At 43.1% G+C, this 20,079-nt stretch overlaps 1 protein-coding gene across 17 annotated transcripts in view; it reads right to left on the reverse strand.

Moving 5' to 3' along the window:
- Positions 1–20,079, reverse strand: part of LOC108700782 (SRC kinase signaling inhibitor 1) — a 124,422-nt gene that overhangs the window by 9,221 nt on the left and 95,122 nt on the right. For 12 of the 17 annotated variants that reach the window (XM_041577308.1, XM_041577315.1, XM_041577307.1 and 9 more), the window contains 15 exons: positions 14,422–14,617; positions 13,434–13,632; positions 13,186–13,348; positions 10,771–11,603; positions 7,480–7,572; positions 7,330–7,373; positions 6,862–7,037; positions 6,056–6,231; positions 5,408–5,538; positions 5,069–5,216; positions 4,293–4,575; positions 2,457–2,697; positions 2,215–2,369; positions 1,890–2,042; positions 1,002–1,127 (listed from right to left, as the gene is read on the reverse strand). In XM_041577308.1, the coding sequence (XP_041433242.1) occupies positions 1,002–1,127; positions 1,890–2,042; positions 2,215–2,369; positions 2,457–2,697; positions 4,293–4,575; positions 5,069–5,216; positions 5,408–5,538; positions 6,056–6,231; positions 6,862–7,037; positions 7,330–7,373; positions 7,480–7,572; positions 10,771–11,603; positions 13,186–13,348; positions 13,434–13,632; positions 14,422–14,617 (3,117 nt within the window). The remainder of the gene's footprint in view (positions 1–1,001; positions 1,128–1,889; positions 2,043–2,214; positions 2,370–2,456; positions 2,698–4,292; positions 4,576–5,068; positions 5,217–5,407; positions 5,539–6,055; positions 6,232–6,861; positions 7,038–7,329; positions 7,374–7,479; positions 7,573–10,770; positions 11,604–13,185; positions 13,349–13,433; positions 13,633–14,421; positions 14,618–20,079) is intronic. The other 5 variants (XM_041577312.1, XM_041577323.1, XM_041577321.1 and 2 more) reach the window with 3 other exon arrangements.

The raw sequence follows: 20,079 nt of genomic DNA on the forward strand, positions 1-20,079 counted from the left end.
CGAGGAGTTAAGGTTGAAAGTCAGTCTATTTTCTCCGGATTATTTGAGAAAAAGAGGATTTAATCAGAGACAGGCTTGTTCTTGATAATTAGAAGAAAGCCAAATAAGAATCATATCTTCGAAAAAGAAGGAAAGTGGAGAAACCAGAAAGTCCAGGTAATTGAATGTAAAAGGCAATTGGTGTTCAATTTTGTCCTCGGTCAACCTGCCTTGGGCCTGGTAGAGACTTCTGCTCTGAAAAGGACATTGTCCATGTCTACCATGCATTCTCTGTTCATGAGAAATGGTGGCCTATGTTTGAGATATATTAGACACGGAAAGCAGCTAATCAAGGAGAAAGCCAGAAGGAATGGAACTGATCCTGCTCTTATGATTCAGAAGTGAAGGCAGAGACTCCCATTGGAATGCTAGATTTTAAGAGTTGCAGCAGATGATGTTCCATATGTGATCCTAGATGGTTGGCTCTGTGATAGGCCAATTACCAATGTATTCATAAGGCAGCTGAGCTCAGATCTGATGTCTTTTATCATGACCATATCCGTGCAGTATATATATATATATATATACACATTATACATTTCTAAATTAAGGGATGTGTAACGTTCACAAATACAAGATACTGGCTAGCAGTATAGCCAACGTTCCATACATGTTAGTAGTAGAAGTCAGATATGTGTTTTTTGACAGTATGAGGTTCACGTGCCATTGTTAACTTTAGTTGAGAGTTGAATTCAGAAGCATGCAGTTAACATGTGACCTCCTCATTAGGTTTGGAGAGTGCAGGTATGTGAGAAGAGCAGATGGCACGGCACACACTCCATGCTCTGTAGCATTAGTAGAACTGTAAGAATGCACGTAGAGTCTTTCACCAGGAGTGAGGTGAAGAAAGAAGGAAGTGAGAGGCATTAGTTGGTTATTTGGGAGTTAAGAGATAGGGACGTGTGAAGTGGTGAGAGTGCACAGTAGATCAGGGCAAAGCCGCCCAGAACCCAAGCTGTTACCTGCCATCCTCTGGAAGTTACTGTGGCCCCATTAGACCACAGATGTGCTGGATGTGGCAACACTTGGGATGTGTGGTCACCATGGAAATGAGGGATAAACAGGGAGCCAGAGCTTCTCTGAAACACCTGAAGAGTCAAAATATAGTAGGATGGGACAAAAGCAACCACAGCATTAAGACAGCCAGTTCTACCAGCCATCACTCTGACCTTCTAGTGGTAGGACCTCTCCCATTACCGATCCTTATAAACTGTACAATGGCATCCTGCCCTCTCCCCATATGCACCCATACTGTGTGAACCACAAAATATTCCAGAGATAATAACATAGACCATAGGCTCTCAGTTCCTAATGGATGATAGCTAAGCATCTTTTTCAAGTTTAAATAGTCTTTTTGGATTATAATGTTACCCGGGATCCAGCGACCTTACCTTCTCTGACTTTTCTATGCCATCTACAAAGTTCATGCCCTGTAACTGTAATCTGTATATATGTTAATGACGTCTTGAACGGAAATAAAGGTCAGTTTTGCTTCTATAAAATAGACCTTTATATGGGTTGTTGGGCTGTATGCCTTGATGGACAAAGCATGCAAGTCACTGACCCAAAAAAAGAACCTATGGTTGCGGTCAAAACAGGTTCTGCTTTTCTGAGGATGTCTATAGAGAAAGCCCCTGCTAATGCAAGAACATTGCTGGTGCTAAAAACCCAAAGACAAAACGGTCATCTCCTGCAGCAAAACGTTGACCAATGCAAAGGTTGGCCTCCCAATTGTTAGGTATAAATTTTAGCTCTCCTGATCCTAGTTCTCCCAGACTGCTCCTCATAATCCTGTATATACAAGCAGGGAGGTGTCTTAAATATCTGAAGGGTTCAGAAGTACTTCTTACCTCCAGTTCTGCAATAATCCTATCTTCGTCATCATCATCCTTAATACCAGAGGCAATGATTGGTGGGGTAGAGGCAGGGCGGACAACTTCTGACACAGTCCGGCGCAGCTTCACCTGAGGCTTTTGGGTCTCCAGTTCTTCAGATTCTGACTTCTAGGAAAGGGGAAACAACATACAGCAGTCCATCAGCAGGACACAAGACAGTATAATTCAACCATTCAAGTTATACTCAAATGGGAGCCACTCATTATTCCTTACTTGTGCTCCAGTGCACATATATGTCACCCGGCACCCTGTTCATAAAGAACTGCTCTTAATTCCTCACCTTGATAAGTCCTGCCTCCTTCTTGCTGGTGACAATCACTTCTCCTGTCCTAGTGGTGGTGAGTCCGTGGGAAGAAGGGAAGCTGCGACGTGGAGGAGGGGGTGGAGGTGATTTTGATGGCTTCTCTGTGCGGTACCTGGGCACTGTCAGCTCGTCTGCAAGTTAAGCAAAGTGTGTGACACACCAAGAACCCAATAACAAGTACAATGATCTCATGCATAACCCACAATTGAGTTCCTCACCAGAGCCTCTCCGCCCATTGGGGTCTATCTTGGTGATGAGCTTCTGTGCCGGTTGCGGTTTGCTGATTCTGTGTTCTGGGGTGGAGGGTGCACTTCCGGTAGTTTTGTGTTTGGCTGCAAAGTCCAGGTCAGGTATAGCTTTCATTAACTCTGCCTGGGTTTCTTCCAGTAGACGATTGATATCCTTGGCACTGTACTGAGTCAGTGCCGCTCGCTTCTCCTCCCAGTCTCGTTCGGCTGCCTGAACCAAAATGGAGAAGGGAGTCAACATAAGGAACATCATGCCACGTGTTTTATTACCTCCCAAATGCTTTCCCTCACCGTACTTAACATACAACACAGGAGTCATAAATGCTGTTCATGATCCATTGCCAGTGACTCAACACACCTTCTGCTTCATGCTAACTTTACTGTCTCAGCTGGTATCCCTCACTGCTCATCAACTCTCTCTCTCAGAAGGTTGTAGTGAGCAACTCCAGGGTACATCTACCAGTGTCCACTAACCATTGGGGCAAAATTCCCAATACTCCTCAAATCAGACTATTTATGATAGTAGGGGCCTTAAAGAACAGAACTTTAAGCCTCCACTGTATTCTTTATGAAGTGTGATATCATCCTCCCACCCTAACTTTATCTCTATTTCCCAAGCACATCATTAGCATTGCTACTTTCAATGTGCTAGTTGATGTTTTAGTGTGTGCCCCTCTAGGCCTCCAAACCTCCCGGGCCCTCAGCAGTTGTATGACCTGCTGCCTGTAGACTTACTCCCCTGGTGTTATGAGACAACTTGCACTAGTTTTTGCACTAGTTTGTGTGTGTCAGGGAGATGGGGAGATATTTTTATGCAAAATAAACTACAAAAAAGACTTGCTCGGTACACAAAGCTGACAAATACAAGAATTCCGGTGACCTGAACCCAGGTACAAAGCAGTAGAGAACTAGGCTTGGCCAAGCGTTGAAAGAAGCAAATAAATACTAGAGAAGGAACCACATCTCCCTGCTGTTCCCCAGCCTGACGTTTAACAGCTTCACAAAGGAACCCATTATAAGGAATACACCTTGGAAAAATGATATCTCAGCCAACCAGCAAGGTCTAGTATACGAATAACCCTGTTTTTGTCATCTGCTTATTAAAATGTCCCTAATGGAGAAAAATAATTAGAGGAGAAGTATCAGGCTGCAAACATGAAGCTCTAAAGACAATGGGGTTGTGCAGATGGCAGGTAGCCATGCATTCTAATGAGATGGTCTCTGCTAAGGTTACAGGTCAATGAATCCAGCAAGCTAAGCAGTCTTGGGGTAATGAAAGGGCATCATATTAAACCTTTTCCACCTGGTTATTCCCATATCTCGTCTGCTGTGAATACAATGTTGATCATGAATTGTTCTCACTGTACTATGGGCACACTTCCACTTTCTTTACAGTACTGCTGCCTTAAGCATTGACTAGATGGAGATTAACGAATATCCTTATTAATGGAGCCTTCCATGAATAAATCAACAGGCCACGGTCCTCACCTCTTGGAACTTCTATGTTTTATTTATTATGTTTATCTTCCACATAAATATGCATACCTCATGAGCTTGCAGCAATGGTATTTTTTTAAACACATTAAATGGCTGATGACGCCATCAAGCAGAAAGTAATTATACATTGATTAAGAAGGGCGAAAAGAATGTATAATGACATGACACATATCTTGGGCCTCATGGTGAAGATTTCTGGGCACCCCAATGCTACACTCACAATTTGCTGCAATGCTCCTTCCAATAACTTAGTGGAAGTGATAAAGCCTCAAGTTCTTTGAGAGGCCTCTAAACTTCTTCTGTCCTTACCTCCACTGACACCGATTTCTCTGCTCCAACCCTCTTGCTCTGTGTCTCCGGGACAGTCTGGGTCTTCACAGTCACCATCTCCCCCTTAGTGGGGTTGATGTTGGTGCCTTCGCTGTGACACATGGACTCCCAGCTTTGGCTTTGAGCTTCATGGAAGTTGGTTGGAGGGCTGGATGGCAGCTCAAACACTGTGCTCTTTGGGAAATTGCTATCAGATGTAATTTGTTTTGTGGACTGATTGTGTAGGTTCTCTGGGGTGTTCCAAACTCCTTCATCTAATTGTCTGGGTAGAAAAGGAGACAGTCGGTCATTACAGGGAAGGACTGAGGGTGATTATCTTGCCAGGAATGGGTTATAAGGTGCAGGGCAGGTGGTATATTAGGGACAGGTTTATAGGCAGGATTAAGAGGATCATGTGGAGAAGGAGAAATAGAACATGGGCATGATCAAGAGAACTAACAGGATTATAGGAACAGACAGTGACAGCCGGGGCCTATTTGTCTGCCCTCTGTGCAGTATTTACTCCCCTTGCTGCCGTGCCATACTCCCATCTCAAGTCCTTCAGCAGCCATTGAACCAACTAAATTCCAGTTTTGCCTCAGCTTTATAAAGCACCTTAGATTTGCCTGATGGACATCATGGTCTGTGCCAGCGATTTAAATAAAGGTGTTTTAATTGGGATGATAAATACCCAGTACCCAAAACTTGTGCTATGTCCAGCTCATACTGGATGTATAGTCAACATGAGATAGGACCAAACTGAATGAAAGACCCACTTGCGGATATGAGCAAGAGTGTCGGTCATAGTCTTGCATCTTTTCAACAGTCCATCGAGACGGTGAGGCTCCTCCTTCAGGAATTTCACAGCTTCCACCTCCACGCGCAAAACCACACGCATTTTACTCTGTAGGCTTGGGAACTGAGCTACATTGAGAGGGCAGAGACAGAGGACGGTCACATTAGTTAAGCAAGAGCATAACATGTTGGGTATCATTCTTGCCATGTAAGTCATGTCCTTGGCACAGCAGACTGGCCATGGTATGTCAGATATTTTATAGGTGCTTAAACTACCAATAACTCATATCTTGATTCTATATACCAGAATTAACTCCTACCTTTCAGTTCAGTCAGTGTCTCCCCAAGCTGCCTCAAGACCATCGCTTTCTCTTCCAGCTCCTGCACGGAGATCAGGTGGCGGTGGTGCGTCAGATCCTTCTTTATTTTCTCCACCGACTTTTCCAGGTCACTAATTCAGGAGACAATACAAAGGGGAGTGAATAACTTCTCAGGATATTTACTATTTGAATGCAAGCATCAGGAACAGAATGTGTTGACTCGGCAGGTACCCAGAAGTCTGCATTACCTCTGGACCACCACGAGGTGGCACTAAACCATGATTTACACTTGCAGCCTTTATAGACATACATTTTACCAAGATATAGATCTTGGCCCCATGCGGACTTCCCACCCAGAATCTTCGATCCTGGTCTCTGCCTGTCTCATAATCCACAATAAATGTGCTTATAAACATCACTGATTTTGCCTTATTGAAAAAGAGATAAGTAAATCTGTTGCTTAAACTTAATAGGCCACAAAAATACCATAATATAGCAAAGTGAAAATAGGAAGAGCTTGGGAGGGGGCACCACACATAAAGCCATCATGGGTCTTTCCAGTCAAGAACCAAATACCCAAAGGAGCCAAAGGCTGGGAGTTCTTTACAGGTTTTTGGTGTCTCCCCTAACCCTTTATCCCTTTCTTACTTGAGCTGGTGAGTGATGAGTTCCTCCTCATTCAGATATTTTAGCCTCTCCTCCTCCACCATCGCCCGCTGTCTCTGTAATGGGTCTTCTTGCTTGCGCATGGAGTCTGTCACTCTCACGCTGATTTCAGTCTCAGTCCGCTTCAGCATGGTCCTTACTGCTTCTTGGTTCTGGAGCTGGAGAAAGAGACAGAAAGTGAGGTGCCCTTAAAAACAACTGAAGGGCCACAGGTACAGCAAACTTGATATAAGGCATCAGTTGTGCCCTCTTGTCCTGCTGTGTCCTTGACTTCTGGATATTACAAACACCACTCTTGCCTATATGGTGCAGGAGACTATTGGTGAGGGCATTATGATCATTTTACTTCATCTCATCTCAGTTGGATTCTGTATATGTCTACAGACCTGTGGATGAGTCATGGTGGGCGTAGTGCTTGGTATCTTACTTTTATCCCAGCAGGTCCTGCTGTCCCCATATCTTTTCTACTAAGGCAAATTTGGTAGCTATCATATTCTGCCTTAAAGAAACAGGTATGGGGGAGCAGGGGCACTCTAAGGAGCTTGGATGCTGGGATTAGGACCTGTGCAGGGACCCTATGACATGTCCTTCCCATGCCCCATTGTCTTTAGGATCCTCCAAGGTTTACAGAGTATGTTCCTACCTAGTCTGGACAAAGCTCATTAAACTCATTCTGCATTGTAACTGGCCCCAACAGATCATGATCTTATCCTATATCATACACCTTATTATCTGGGACCACAGCTAATAGCATCTTGAAATATTAGTATCCATAGTGCCCCTGATACCTGCAGTTTCTTCAGTTGCTGCAGTTGGTTTCTCAGCTCACTGGCATTGTGCTGGAGATCTTGGAGGTGCAGTTGCATGTGTAGGCGGTTGATGGCCTTGCTCTGGTCTGCTGGGGTGCTGCTGGACCCCGCTGTGGGTGTGGACAATGGGGTCCCTGCACATTGCTGACCAGTAGCTGTAACGGACAACCACAATGAGTGCTCTTCAATAGACTAAGTGGAAATACATCTCACATTTCATTTCTATGGGGCACATTCCTCATTTATAAGCAATATCATTCGAGCTCTCCCTTGTCATTTTACAATATATTTCCCATGACAGTGTGACGCATCCTTGTCCCCGGAGGGATCGTGTGGGGGAACAGCACTGCAGAGAAAATGAGCCTATAAATGGAATTTGGCAGCCCTGTCCCACATCGCATATGGTTATTGGAAGGAAGCACCAATTTTACTAGTCTATTAACTCACCTGATGTACTTGCTGCTCCCCCATTAACTGACTCAGGCTTCTCACTGAAAAACAGACAAAGTTTATCAGTCCAGATATATGGAACAGAGATACAGGCAGCAGAGGAAGGGTAAAAAATGAGATTCCTCTTTTCAGAGAGGCATCACGTACCCTGGAATGTCACTATCAGATCCCCGCATGAGAGCGCTCTGGACAAGCCCTGTTAGACTGGCAATCTGCTTCTCCATTGCTTCCATTCTATCTCTGGGATAAAACATTTAGATGTTAAGCCTGGACACCATTATAAAAATGCAGGAAAAGCAAGACAGGAATAAAATGGAATTGGCAAGCCTGTGGGCTCCAAGCTTCTGTACAATGGGGACACAGAGTTCCTGGGCAAGATCAGGAGACAGTTTGCTGAAGATGTAGATAATGAGTGGTTACACCTGTGCACTCTCACTATTGATACCAGATATCAGGCCAAGGGGTCTGGGAAGAATGTGTATAGACCTTCAATTCCAAGGGGTCTGGGAAGAATGTGTATAGACCTTCAATTCCAAGGGGTCTGGGAAGAATGTGTATAGACCTTCAATTCCAAACATTGGACGCTTTGAGGGGCTCAGAGCATTAAGCTGACCAGAGTCAGCCCATGTATGGCGCCCTCTGACAGTTTTCCCCAAACAATATCCGGCTGAAAATTGGCTCGTTGGTGCTGTCCTCAATCCGACGACCTGTATCTCCATAGTTGTGATCCCTAGGGCCCTACAATTGGATCAGCCCAATATCTCTCACCTCAAGGTTGGCATATTGGGGAAAGATCTGCTGGTTTGGCAAGGTCGCCAAATGAGCATATCTTTTAATGTATAGGATGCTTTAGAATGAGGAGATGGCTGCCTAAAAGCCAGATATGGCAATATACAGTGGGACGAATGTCAATTTCTAGAAACAAAAGTACCTTTACAGAGAGGTCTGACTACATGTACATAAATGAGAGCTGAACCCCCTAAAACAATTTATTTGGGGAGCAAATGACTAGGAAGGATTTCGTGGTCTAGTTTCAGTGCTCATTTGCCTGTATCTATATGTTATGGTGGTTCAGCAATGGTTCATCAGATGCCTTCAGGCAGATCATTGCTTTGGGGCAGGAAGTTCCTATTTTGCCTTAAACCCAATTGTTATAAGAAACCAGGTGCTTTCCCGTTCTCTGTGGCCCATAAGGGTAGCAACTCAAGAAACCCTCTCATCGTATTTGTTGCCGTATGTTTTCTGTCCAAACGTCAGCTCTGCTTATGTGTGATTGAGATCTCTGCAGTCAGTCGCCGCTGCCCTGGGCTTCTTCAGTAGCATATTTTTCCATTCATTTGATTTAATGTGGCACTCGCCTCGGATCTGACATAAAGTAGAGCTGATTAATTCCTTGCACCACCTTTACTGCTTCATTTGGTCTTTTTTTTATGATCATTTATCCCTTCATGGGCAGTTATATATATATATTTGGAAGAAGATGCCGGCACTTGTACAATACAATGGTTAATCTTCACACTAGTTTCATTTGCTTTCATAGGGCTTGTATAGGGGTTACTTTGTCCATTCTATGCTTAGAAATACTGAGTAGCCAATGAGAATCTGCATTTACTACCTCCCAGCCTATATTGTTGCAATTTGTGCCATTTAATTCCTCAATATTAGAGGAAGGGTAAGGGACGAGTGAATACCTGGTGTTATCCAACCATATTCATTGTGAATGCCTTTGCCTGATTTCTGAAGGCTGGCCAACCACGTTTGTTTAATCACTGTACACTGCCTTTTAGCTATTTGGGACTATACTATCATTTCCAATACCCAACGCACAAAGCCTACGTTAGCTTGTCACCAAATACTGCATTGCTGTTGAATCTATAATTCTCTTTCTTTCCTTGCAACGCACAAGAACCTCCCGCCTTTGCTTCTCCCATCGAGGCACAAATCACATCAATGAAGAATTCTCAGAACAGGCCCATTAATCAGGCTAATTAATAAATAATATGCCTTTGAATAAGTCATCAGTGAAATGCTCCAGTGATATATCCTTAATTAGTGGACAGATTTTTTGGCATGGGACTTGTTGATTTATTAATACCAAGCGATGTGTTAATTACCAAACACTCACTCTTTTCCCACTTTATTTTATTTGTCTTTTCTTCCCCAGTTTCCCATATTCGTTCGCTAAGATATACTGTGGATCAGAAAATGTATTAACATTAAACAGGAGATCCACTGGATAGGCTTTATCAATGATCTGATCTCGTGATGACCTCCCAATTTTTGAGCTGTGGGAATAATTTCAAACAGAAGATCTTTTGGGGGCTGTTCTTTTCTCTAAGGGACAAATAAGGTCCCTTCTTCAAGAAGATTCAAGAATCTACATTTTGTGGCCCCTGAACCTTCAGAAGACCAACCCTACCTTATAGGTTCCAGGCTAGTTAGAGATGTAGAGCCTCAGCCACCCACTGGCTGTAAAGGTAACTAGCATTCTATTGCTGGTATGCTCCACAGAAGATCAAGCAGCTTTAGGCATGAGATTAGCAAGATACAGACACAACCAGTAGCTCCTGGGAGGCTATAGGAACCATTTTTTCTCATTACAAAATCCTTCTATCGTGTCCCTTTAAGTAACATTTCTGACTGTTCTTCTTCTGTTTGTTTCTCTCCCCTGCCTCTGGGTCAATATTATCTTCCACTTTCAACAACTTTATTCCTTTCCCATAGGAGTCTAGAGATACGAACCAAAGTAACGGAGACCTTGGTGTCTGGCTGTGCCACTCCCAAAACAGCAAGAAACACAGTTGAGACACTATGGGAATACATTGATATTGGGGAGGGATAAAAGAAAGTGGTGAGGCCTCAATGGTTCCACATTTGTAAAGTCATGGTGTTGACTTCATGGTCATGTTTACAGGGGTTTGTACCCCTTGTTCTATGGAATACTTATGGTGACTTCTATGAATTTGCTACAAAAATTCTATAAAACTTTAAGACAAGCACTGGGATAACAGAATCCCTAGTTTCACTACAGAGGAAGACACTCTTGATAGAGCACTTTGGTTAAATCCCGAATCGAACCAAATCCTTGATTCCATGCTTGTTTTGGCTTAATTTGAGCCCTTTCCAAGAGGAGAAAGCTTGATAAGCCTTCCAAGACATTTAGTAGCATATAAACTGGGAAGGTGGACTTCCGATATGCAAGGCTAATATCTGTGACTCTTATATTATATCCAATCTATGATTGTACCATCCATATTGCTACAATCGTAAACAACATGCGTGATTTAAGGAATAAATGAATGAATTAAATAAATAAATTATCAATATAAATTATCATTTACAAAAAATAATATAAGGCAATTAGTCAAATAGAAAAGTCATTCATAGGAATCTTTGCACGAGTAGGTTTATGTGTTTTATGTTCTTCCCAGGGCTCACCTTGTTTCTGAATCCTTAGCAGGAACTGGAGATCCAAACCCAGAGAGAGGTCTTTCACCAGGTCCTGGGAATATTTCATTGTTACCGGAGGAAGAGCTGTGGTTTCTTTGCTTACTAACAGGACTGTCTATGAATACTGATGAGGAAGAGTCTTTGCGAAAGGTCTGACGTACAGGAGAAGATCGGCTGGAGGGTCCTGAGTAAGGACTGTGTGGACCCTGACTCTGCTGGACATCTACCAACCTTCCATCAGATACTTTTTGTGGGGAAGATGGTGGCATTCTGAAACCCAGCCCAGTCCCATAGGTTTCTCCATAAATATGAGAGTTAGGTTTATACATTCCATCTTCTAGGTCTGTTTGAAGACCAGCAGCTGAGTATGTGCTTAGTGACCGCACTGACCCTCGCTTGTACAGCCCCCCAGGGTATGAGAAGGGGTCTCCTAAACCAGCAAGGGACTGGGTAGAAGTAATGCTAAGTCTGCCTTCATGAACCATTCCATAGGGATCTGCATAAAGCCCCTCGTTTTTCACAAGTACCACATTCTTGTTAGTAAGATCCTCGTCTGGCTTGACGTCCCTTCTTTCCAAAATGGCACTAGGGCTGGGGGAGACCCCCTGAGCAGGGGGTAGACCAGATATTCTCTCTCCATGGTGCACTGGACTGCCTGCATAAGAGGGGGGTCTTCCACCACTGTAGGACATACGAGAACGAGCCGGGGACGAGGACTGGAGCACAGGAGGTGGAGACCCTGAAGCCAAATGGGAAGCAGGAGACATGGTGTTCAAACGACATGTTGGAGAGGAATCTCTGGAGCTGTACATCATCTCTCTCTGCAAAAAGCCATACATTGAATATTAGTAGGATTTATAAAGGAAAGTCCTCCCATGCAGCACTCTGCTAATTATAAGTTTAAAGAGATATGAATATAATAATATGCAGAGAAATAGGTATGTAGAAATATACACACTGTGTATTTACTGATAGGTTTGACAAGACAAGTATCCAAGAGAAACTCTTTCACCAAAAATCTGCAAAATAATAAATGAAGTAGTGCTTAAATGGAAGCAAATGTAACAAGCGCCTTCTATTGGAACTGAACTGACGTAGGGCTAATTTCTGAATTCCAGTACTTGGCTTAATGCCAAATATAGACTTGTATATGCCTTTAAGAACATCAAAAAGGCAGCCATTGCAAATAAGATTAAAACATGGGGCCAAAAGAGACAAACGCTGATTAATAAAGGGTTAGAGTAGTGTGGTGAAGAGCACCAAAGCCTTATGGCATGGGGTGGGAATACATGGAGACCTCTATAGAGTATCTATAGTAGATTGACCTATACTAGATATAGCGTATGCAGTAAGTACACAGCTGGCACTTGGGATGCTGGTGAAAAGGTGGTTGCTGTGAATTACAGGCAATGCGTGGCGTAGAGGCAATTATTTTTCTTTCTAGTAATGGGTTTCCCTTCACACTCTAACAAGACAAACGCCAGCTGACTAACAAGCATTTTATAATCCAAATGCATTTCGTTGTTTCTGGTGGGAAGCTCCTGTGTGTTTCCATCAGGGATGGAGCTAACACATTCTTGCAAATGGACACACGGCGTAATGGACTTTGGCTCTTAGTGGTGGGAGGGTTGGCCAGACATACACCTGACTGGAGCCGAGAGAAGCATCATGGATACAGCCCAGACGTAAACATATGACACCTCTTCCATGATTAATACAGTATATTGTGCCATCACACTTTCAAGCACTACCACATCTTTCATTTCATGCACAGATATCCAGCCAGGCCCAGACGCTACTGTAAAGTAGACTGAGGCACAGGTAGAGGAACAATCATCATGCCCCTTATGAATGTTGAATGCAGACAGCACTGTATTCATGGGCTACCCAGAGCAGTCACTAGGGAGCAAAGTCTGAAGACCAGTGAGGGTATAGATTTTGGAAAATGTCTGTATGCACCCATAGGTGCTTAAGGAAGACTGCATTGAATATCAGGGTGAGATTGGGGGTGAACACCCATTTGTTGACCTATATAATCTTGGAACTGTAGCTGAATGGCTTGAGACAACAATGTTTTGCAATGGGTCTGTAACCTTGTTATAATCTAAGGGTGGCCCTCAACCTCAAAGGACGCTTGGATGGAAAAGGTCTGAAAACCACTCCACTATCTTCTCTATGCACAGCCATTGCATTTTTGACATGGACAGGTCTCCTCCTACACACAGGTCCTCACTGATATCAGAAGGAGAAACATACTTTCTGTCCCATACACATGCATATATATATACGTATATGCAATAACACACAGAGCCACCTCCAACCTCAACTCATGCCCAACTCATCCAGACATAGAAACATGCAGAGACACAGGCTTCTGGGCTGGGAGCAATAGCTGCCACCTACTTCCAGCCCCCAGCCCAGACCCAGCCAAAGCCGTTGACAGCAGTCTGACCAGCGGTCTTTTCCGCTTACTCTCACATCCCCGTTGGTAATATGAGGAGCAGGAAACGAGGAATAAAGGGGCTCCTTCCTGTAGATCTTTATAATACTTCTGTCCTGGATGTCTCTGCAAAATTAAAGAAAAGTAGGAATCGTTATAGTTGGCCTGTGTGTACTGACAACTGATGGATAAGGTTCCATGCAACCAGTACCTGACATCCTCCAGTTCATAAAAGACATTGCGGGACTCGTCCTTAATGAGTATGGCCGTGTTATGGGATTTAAGCATTCCCATGGTGAGCTTCTGCTGGAACATGTGCACAATGAGTGCGTGTAGAGTGTCCATGCTGGTGATTTCATGGGTGATATGCACACGCCTTGTTTCATCCCCATATTGTAAAAACAGGACACCTGGGGAAAGATGGAGCCAATGTGAAGGCTATTATAGGCATATCAAAACATGCATACACTGATATAGAGACGTTCTAACTGCTTAAGCATTGGGACAAGCTTAGACATGGAAAGAAAGGAGGCACCCTTAGCATTTACAAGGGTAAACCAGTTTCCTAGATAGTGAGCCCACCTCCCATACTAGTGTTTTCATGGTATAAAATAAGAGGGCACATACAAGAGATTAATATTTTTGCTAATATTCCCTACGACACAAGTTTCTGGCCCCTTTTTGCAATTAGTTTCTACTCATCTCCCAAGCATCTCTAGACAAGACCGGAATATGTGATAATGATCTACCACAAGGAGATACCTTTCACAACCATGGGCCTTCATGTTTATCATATATCTTTCAGGGTTAGGTACAACCTATAAAAAATATCTACCAAGGATCAGGCTAATGATCAAAGGTCTGCAAGACTCTACTGAAATCTCTGCCTCCGTTGAAGGCATAAGTTGTATCTGTCTGTAGATTTTAGGAATGTTCAACCAGGAGCTCCTCAGTAAGGTTTTATTTTGAGGATAATATGTTTTTAAATAGTTTGGGAGTGAAACGATATAAGTTCAATATGTTTATGGAAATGGAATAGCTGATCCCTTACTTAACTGGTCACAGGGCATACAAGTATTTATGACCTAATCATTTTATTAAGGCTAACGTAAGAAATAACAGAGCTTCTAAAAGTTTGGAAGATCCATCTGGTCTCTTCAAAGCAATTCCAGTGAACAACTAACGGCACGGGAACTAACCTGGTGAGCGCAGTTTGGTTTGGCTGGTGGAGCGCGAGAGAGGTAGACTCTGACGGAATCGGTTCATCCTGTTGAATCCGAGTGGCAACTCAGCTTCCGACATGGTCTCCAGTGATTCGGCAGAGGCAAAGGACAATTTGGCGGCTTGGTCCGCAAGACCAGGCTGAGAGTTCTGGTTATGTCGGGAACTCCTTGTCTGCCAAGAAAAAGGAAAAGACACCTGGAATGTCAGAAAAACTGTAATAAAGGTAAAAATACTTATAAAATGAGCTTGAAATTGGAAATCAGGGCATATTAGTTCATACACTTTGCAACTTGTAGTAGATGCAATATATTAGGAGGATGAAGGCATTAATGGTGCCCTTAGTTGTCTCTCTTTTTCTTTCTCTACACACACACATATATATAGATAAATGCATATATATAAATATATATTCACTTTTCCTTCACTTTGTTTTCCTCTTTCGTCTCAAGAGCACCAGCGCACATACACATTACAAAGAAAACTTGCAGGTGGAAAAAAAAACAAAAAACACAAGAGTGTTGGAAAATCAAAAAGAAAATGTTGATGGTGTTGAAGACGCACTCATTGTCAAGGATACAGTCGTTCTCTTTCTCATCTATTGACAGCGGCGGCATTAAGACTGGTAAAGCCAATTGTTAGCCTTGAGCCGGCAGATAATCCCTAACAGCCACATATCCGGCAGCAGCTAAAGAAAAGATCCTCGCGGCCTTGTCCCAGCAGATATATTGTTTGGATTACCTTTGGTGGGGATGGGGCAAGAAGTGTTTTTCCTTTTCAAAAGATACATTATCCTTGTATTTGATTCAATGAAATAAACTGCAATGATAAGGGCCTCTGTGGCCTCGTTTCTGCACATTAGCGAAAGATATATTTGTATTTTATATCTGTACACTGGGCCCCAGAGCTTGCATATCAATAAGCTTGAGGCAAATATCAACAGTTATTGGGACCTAGATTTGTGAATCTTTGATCTCATTATGTTAAATGGGCGCTCCAGTCAGCGCTGAATAGATTAAAAAGCAGACAGTGACACGCTTGTTGGAAGGCTCAATGACACGGCGGCGGCATTTAGATGGGCCACTGACAGTTGCTGCCGACAACCAGTTTGCCACCCTTGGCACAGAAGCGATTAGAGAGTCTCTCCAAAGTTCACCGCTCATGTTTATTGCCGGCAACATGAAGGGCACCATCCTGACAAGCCGTTCCGAGCCTGACAGATGCAGCTACTTGGGCCTGACTGGCTCTGACCCCTCAACCCATTAATCAATTCCCTTTTAATGACTTTATTAAAGGACAAGCAAGAGGCTCAGCGGGTTTTGCAGTGATGTCACCGGCAGCCAAACAGTTTTTATTAACTCTTTTCTTTGAAAAAACCGAGAATATATTATATTCCATTTCTAAGCACTAATAGCAAATGCATACAGACACAGGCTTCAACTCCCAGACTACCCTTCAATGGGGGAAATCACTTATTTATTTGTATTTCTTTGTATTATTGCCTAGAATTATTGATGAGCTTGTTTAAAACATCGAATAGTAAATAGCCTATGTTAGTAGCTCCCCTAGGAAACGGAACAAAGTCTGCACTTGCCTTTTGATTTAATGGTTCTACGCCATGGAAACCAATAGGATATTCTTTATTTGCTCTTGGGTTTGGATCTTAATTCACAAGACTAATGTACAACTGCCCTACATTACTATAGGAGTCATTTACAATGTGGAAGGCACAAGGGAGGGTGTAATCTGCCAAACGTTTGCATTTTGCATCCTGCCTCCCAAACAAGATTAATTCCAGAGCTTAGATGAAGGTTGGTCAGGGGGTGGCATGTAGGTATCCCCCCTCTTGCCCCCTAACTTGACAAGCAATGACGTCACTTGGGGTTTGGAATATGATGCATGGAGCAGGAGAATGGGTAGGTTGCATGGAAAAATGGTGGATGGAGCAGGAAAATGGGTGGGGAAATGAAAGGCCTGTAGTTAGAAGAGGTGATCGGCGATGGAAAGGGTAAGGAAAAGAAGGTATTTATAGGGTATTACAAATTAACTGGCTGGTAATACACTGCAGGTAAATTTGTAATACCGGTGCCGGCCCTAGCCGGTGATTTACCATGGCCCCGTCTTCAAACCAAATACCTTATTATAGTAAGAGTTTGATGGTAAGAGTTGCCAGGAATGCTCCTAATGGCAGTCTATTACCAAATCACTTTTTTAATGTTGGGCGTTAGTGGTACCCTGAACACCAACAAGCCAACATCAACAGCAAACTCCCCCTGATGGAATTGTTGCTAATCCCCAGGCATTGGACTATACCATAACCTAATCAGGGAAACGATACATTATTAGACATGGCACATTAGTTATGCAATATCTATTTGTGCCAGTGAATTGCACTGAAGCTGCTATTGCAGTTGTATACTAAATGATCTCCCATTCACACCTCTGTTCAGCTTTTCACACTCAGTAGACAGAAGATTTGCAAATATTCATTCAGGAGAAGCCATTCTGCACCCTTAATGCTCTTAAGGAACTTTAGTAGTTTATGGCACTTCAGTGAAAACCTGATTCTGAGTGGAGCAGAGTCACACTTCGTAGGTCAAGAACCTGGACTCCATCTATTGTTCTTAAACTGTTTCTTTTGGAAACTAACTATATTGTTGAAACCTCATAGCTCTTTTTCATAGAACATTCCACATTATTTTTTACTAACACTTAAGATATAAAACTGAATTGACTTTGACCCTTTCCTCCTGGAACAACTGGGTTTCTTGTGGCAAATAAACTCCCACACATTTCTTGAAATTTCTCTGTTCCCAACCATTCCTGCTTGAATCACTGCCTAAAAGTGTCTGTACTATCACTGTATGGGCAGCTTCACCAAATAGCAGTAACTTCATGGTCACTCAAGTACTAAAATGAATCAAAAATGATCCTCTTGAACACCAGACCTTTCTGTTAGCAGAAGCTTCTTCTACAATGGACTGGTTCATCTCCCCTTCTTATGCCACCTCTAATGGGACAACCTAGAAGAAGTGACACTGGGTGCTTTGAACCTAAAATAAATAAACAAGGGGCTACATCAAGGGTGTAGAAAACAAATGGAAACAGGGGACTCCCCTACCCTATAAGCTCTCAGTTCCTTTGCAGTCCACCACTTACTCTCCTCTTCAGTCTCTTCTTTTCCACAGAAGCTTTAGTTATTATTATAGCTTATTATAGCATTGGTTGCTTGTTTGCTCCAAATAATACTCTTCAGTTGACCCATCTAGTACCTATAATTAATGCCCAGTGTTTGTCAAGCTTATCATCTCCAATCTACTTGGGCAACTTGCCTACAACTGCCTCATTCAGCTCTGCACTTCCATCTACCTCATTGTGTCCAACCAAAATGTGTCTACAGGACTCATCTGTCCCACCACAGCTAAGGTGCAACCAAGTAAGGCCTCACTTTATACAAATTCTTATTTATATCGTAATTAGATACAACATAATTGCATTGTTAATGATTTCCTCCCCCAGTTATTGTACACAAGAAGAAGACACACAAGGAACATACCATTGGCTCATCATCTGACCCAAAGTACTGCAGTAATCCTGAGGCAGGTACCAAGCAACTGACCAGATACGACAAGCCGGGGACCCTGATACTAACTGATTCCACTCTGCTTTTTCTTTAAGGATCGGTTGTTTGTGAGCAGCCCACACACTGGTATAAGCAGATGCTAGTCTTGGAGCTGGCTGTGCCCAGGACTTGGCAGAAGAACCAGAAAGACAGCTGCAGATGTTTTCTCAGCTTAAACCTCCTCCTCTTTGCTTCACATTCTGTCCCCATTTGTATGATAAAGCCTGGAATCTGTTCAGCACCCAAAAATCTTAAACACAGAATGTGAATGCGACAGCACCCTTCGTGGGACACAGTTGGCTGTTGTTCTGCAATACAACTTCTCTTTGGATCTGGTTTTGACAGGCAACTTTCTTATTAACAGAAACAATGCCAAATCCTTTGAATGAGCACCTCAATGTTTTAATTAAATGAGTACACTCCCTTTAAGTGTCAGCCTATCCTCCATGCCTAGAATGTTGTGGCAACACAAGGGATTGTGCACTGTCTATTCCATTTGTATTAAGGGCCCTGGAATGTTTAGATCTGGGACAATGGCCATCCTGGCACCATGCCTAAATGCATCCCTTGTTTCAGATCTTCTTCTCTGCTCAAACTTCACACGTTCCCTTCCGCCTGCCACTTCCAATCTGTGCAAAGTGACTGCAATTTAGAGAAACATTCTCTCTCCCGCAGCCTTTACAGGTCACATCCAGATTAAATGAGCCATCAACCAGTTTTTGATGATGGTGGCTGGAGGTCACGGGTGCGGAAATGCCTCTATGATTATAAACATTGACTCAGAGCATCCCCTTGTTCTTCTTACTCCACGGGATTGTTTAAGAAGGGGAAAAAATAACAATAAACTGTCTTTGTGCAAATGAAAGAGAAATTACCGGCTCTTCTGAAAACCAAGAGAGCCGACATCCTTCTGGCGAAATCATTCCTTTTTTTTTATTCTACACCCCTAATGGCTTATTACTTCTAGGAAGGATAGATGCCATCTACAGAGAGTAAAGCACTTAACACCCATACAGTTCCGTGAGAGAGGGAGAGGGAAGCTTTTCACCCTCGGTTCCATTTTCTGCAAATTAACATCTTGCCGCTTTTTTAGAGCATGCCTATTGATTAAAGAAATGTGTCTTGTTTGTTGTCTGCGGGGAGGAAGATGGGTTTAACATAAGCTAATGAAGAGTGCCATGTCTTGGACCGTTCTTTGAAGCCATCTGCTTGTCTTTGTCACACCTTGTAGACCCTTTTCCGAGAAGGTGCCCCAGTGGTGGCGGAGCATCTGCTGCCCTCTGCCATTGTCTGTTACACAGGATAGGGCTGGAGAAAGAACCGCAGACTGCATTCAATATCAGTACCAGCTGTCTCAGCGTGGAGCCCCTAAAACTCTAAAACCAATGTTGGCTAAAATTGCAACCAAGCTCCTCTGTGGAAGAGAAGACTCCCACATTCCCTCATGTAACTTATGTCGAGAAATGAATGATTTCATAACTTCATTATAATCTGCCTGCTGCCGCCATGCCTTAATCATCCTCACATAATTACCTATGCAGGTGGTCGTGCTAATAAAGTGTGATGAGAAATCTTTTAGAGCTCAGCAGTCACATAGCGATGGTACTGACTAACACGGAGAAACGCTATGGGCTTCGTCTTCCTTTTCTTCTAAATATTTTATGGACTCAATGTCACTACTATTGTATGAATGTCAAAGGCACTCATAAAAGTATTTATTAGAGTCATGCTCTCTTTGGAAAGGCAAGGGTATACTAGATATCTCCATATCTAACATAAAGAAAGTCCCATCCCGGCAGCACAATTAAACCTCTGATTCTTCTTGAAGATGTGTGGGAACATGAAGAGCAAATGTGTAAGGCAGAGACCAACAACACTTGAGTTGGAGCAGGTGGGCCCTGGGTGTTAAAGGAACGCAGTCTGAATATGAAAAAGGCACCCTTCAGTTTTTGAACCTCCAGTAAACCCAAAGACATCTCCAGGTGTTTGTGAGTTCTGGAAGACATGGTCCAAC

Source organism: Xenopus laevis, chromosome 9_10L, assembly GCF_017654675.1.
Source record: "Xenopus laevis strain J_2021 chromosome 9_10L, Xenopus_laevis_v10.1, whole genome shotgun sequence".
Classification (NCBI taxonomy): Eukaryota; Metazoa; Chordata; class Amphibia; order Anura; family Pipidae; genus Xenopus; species Xenopus laevis.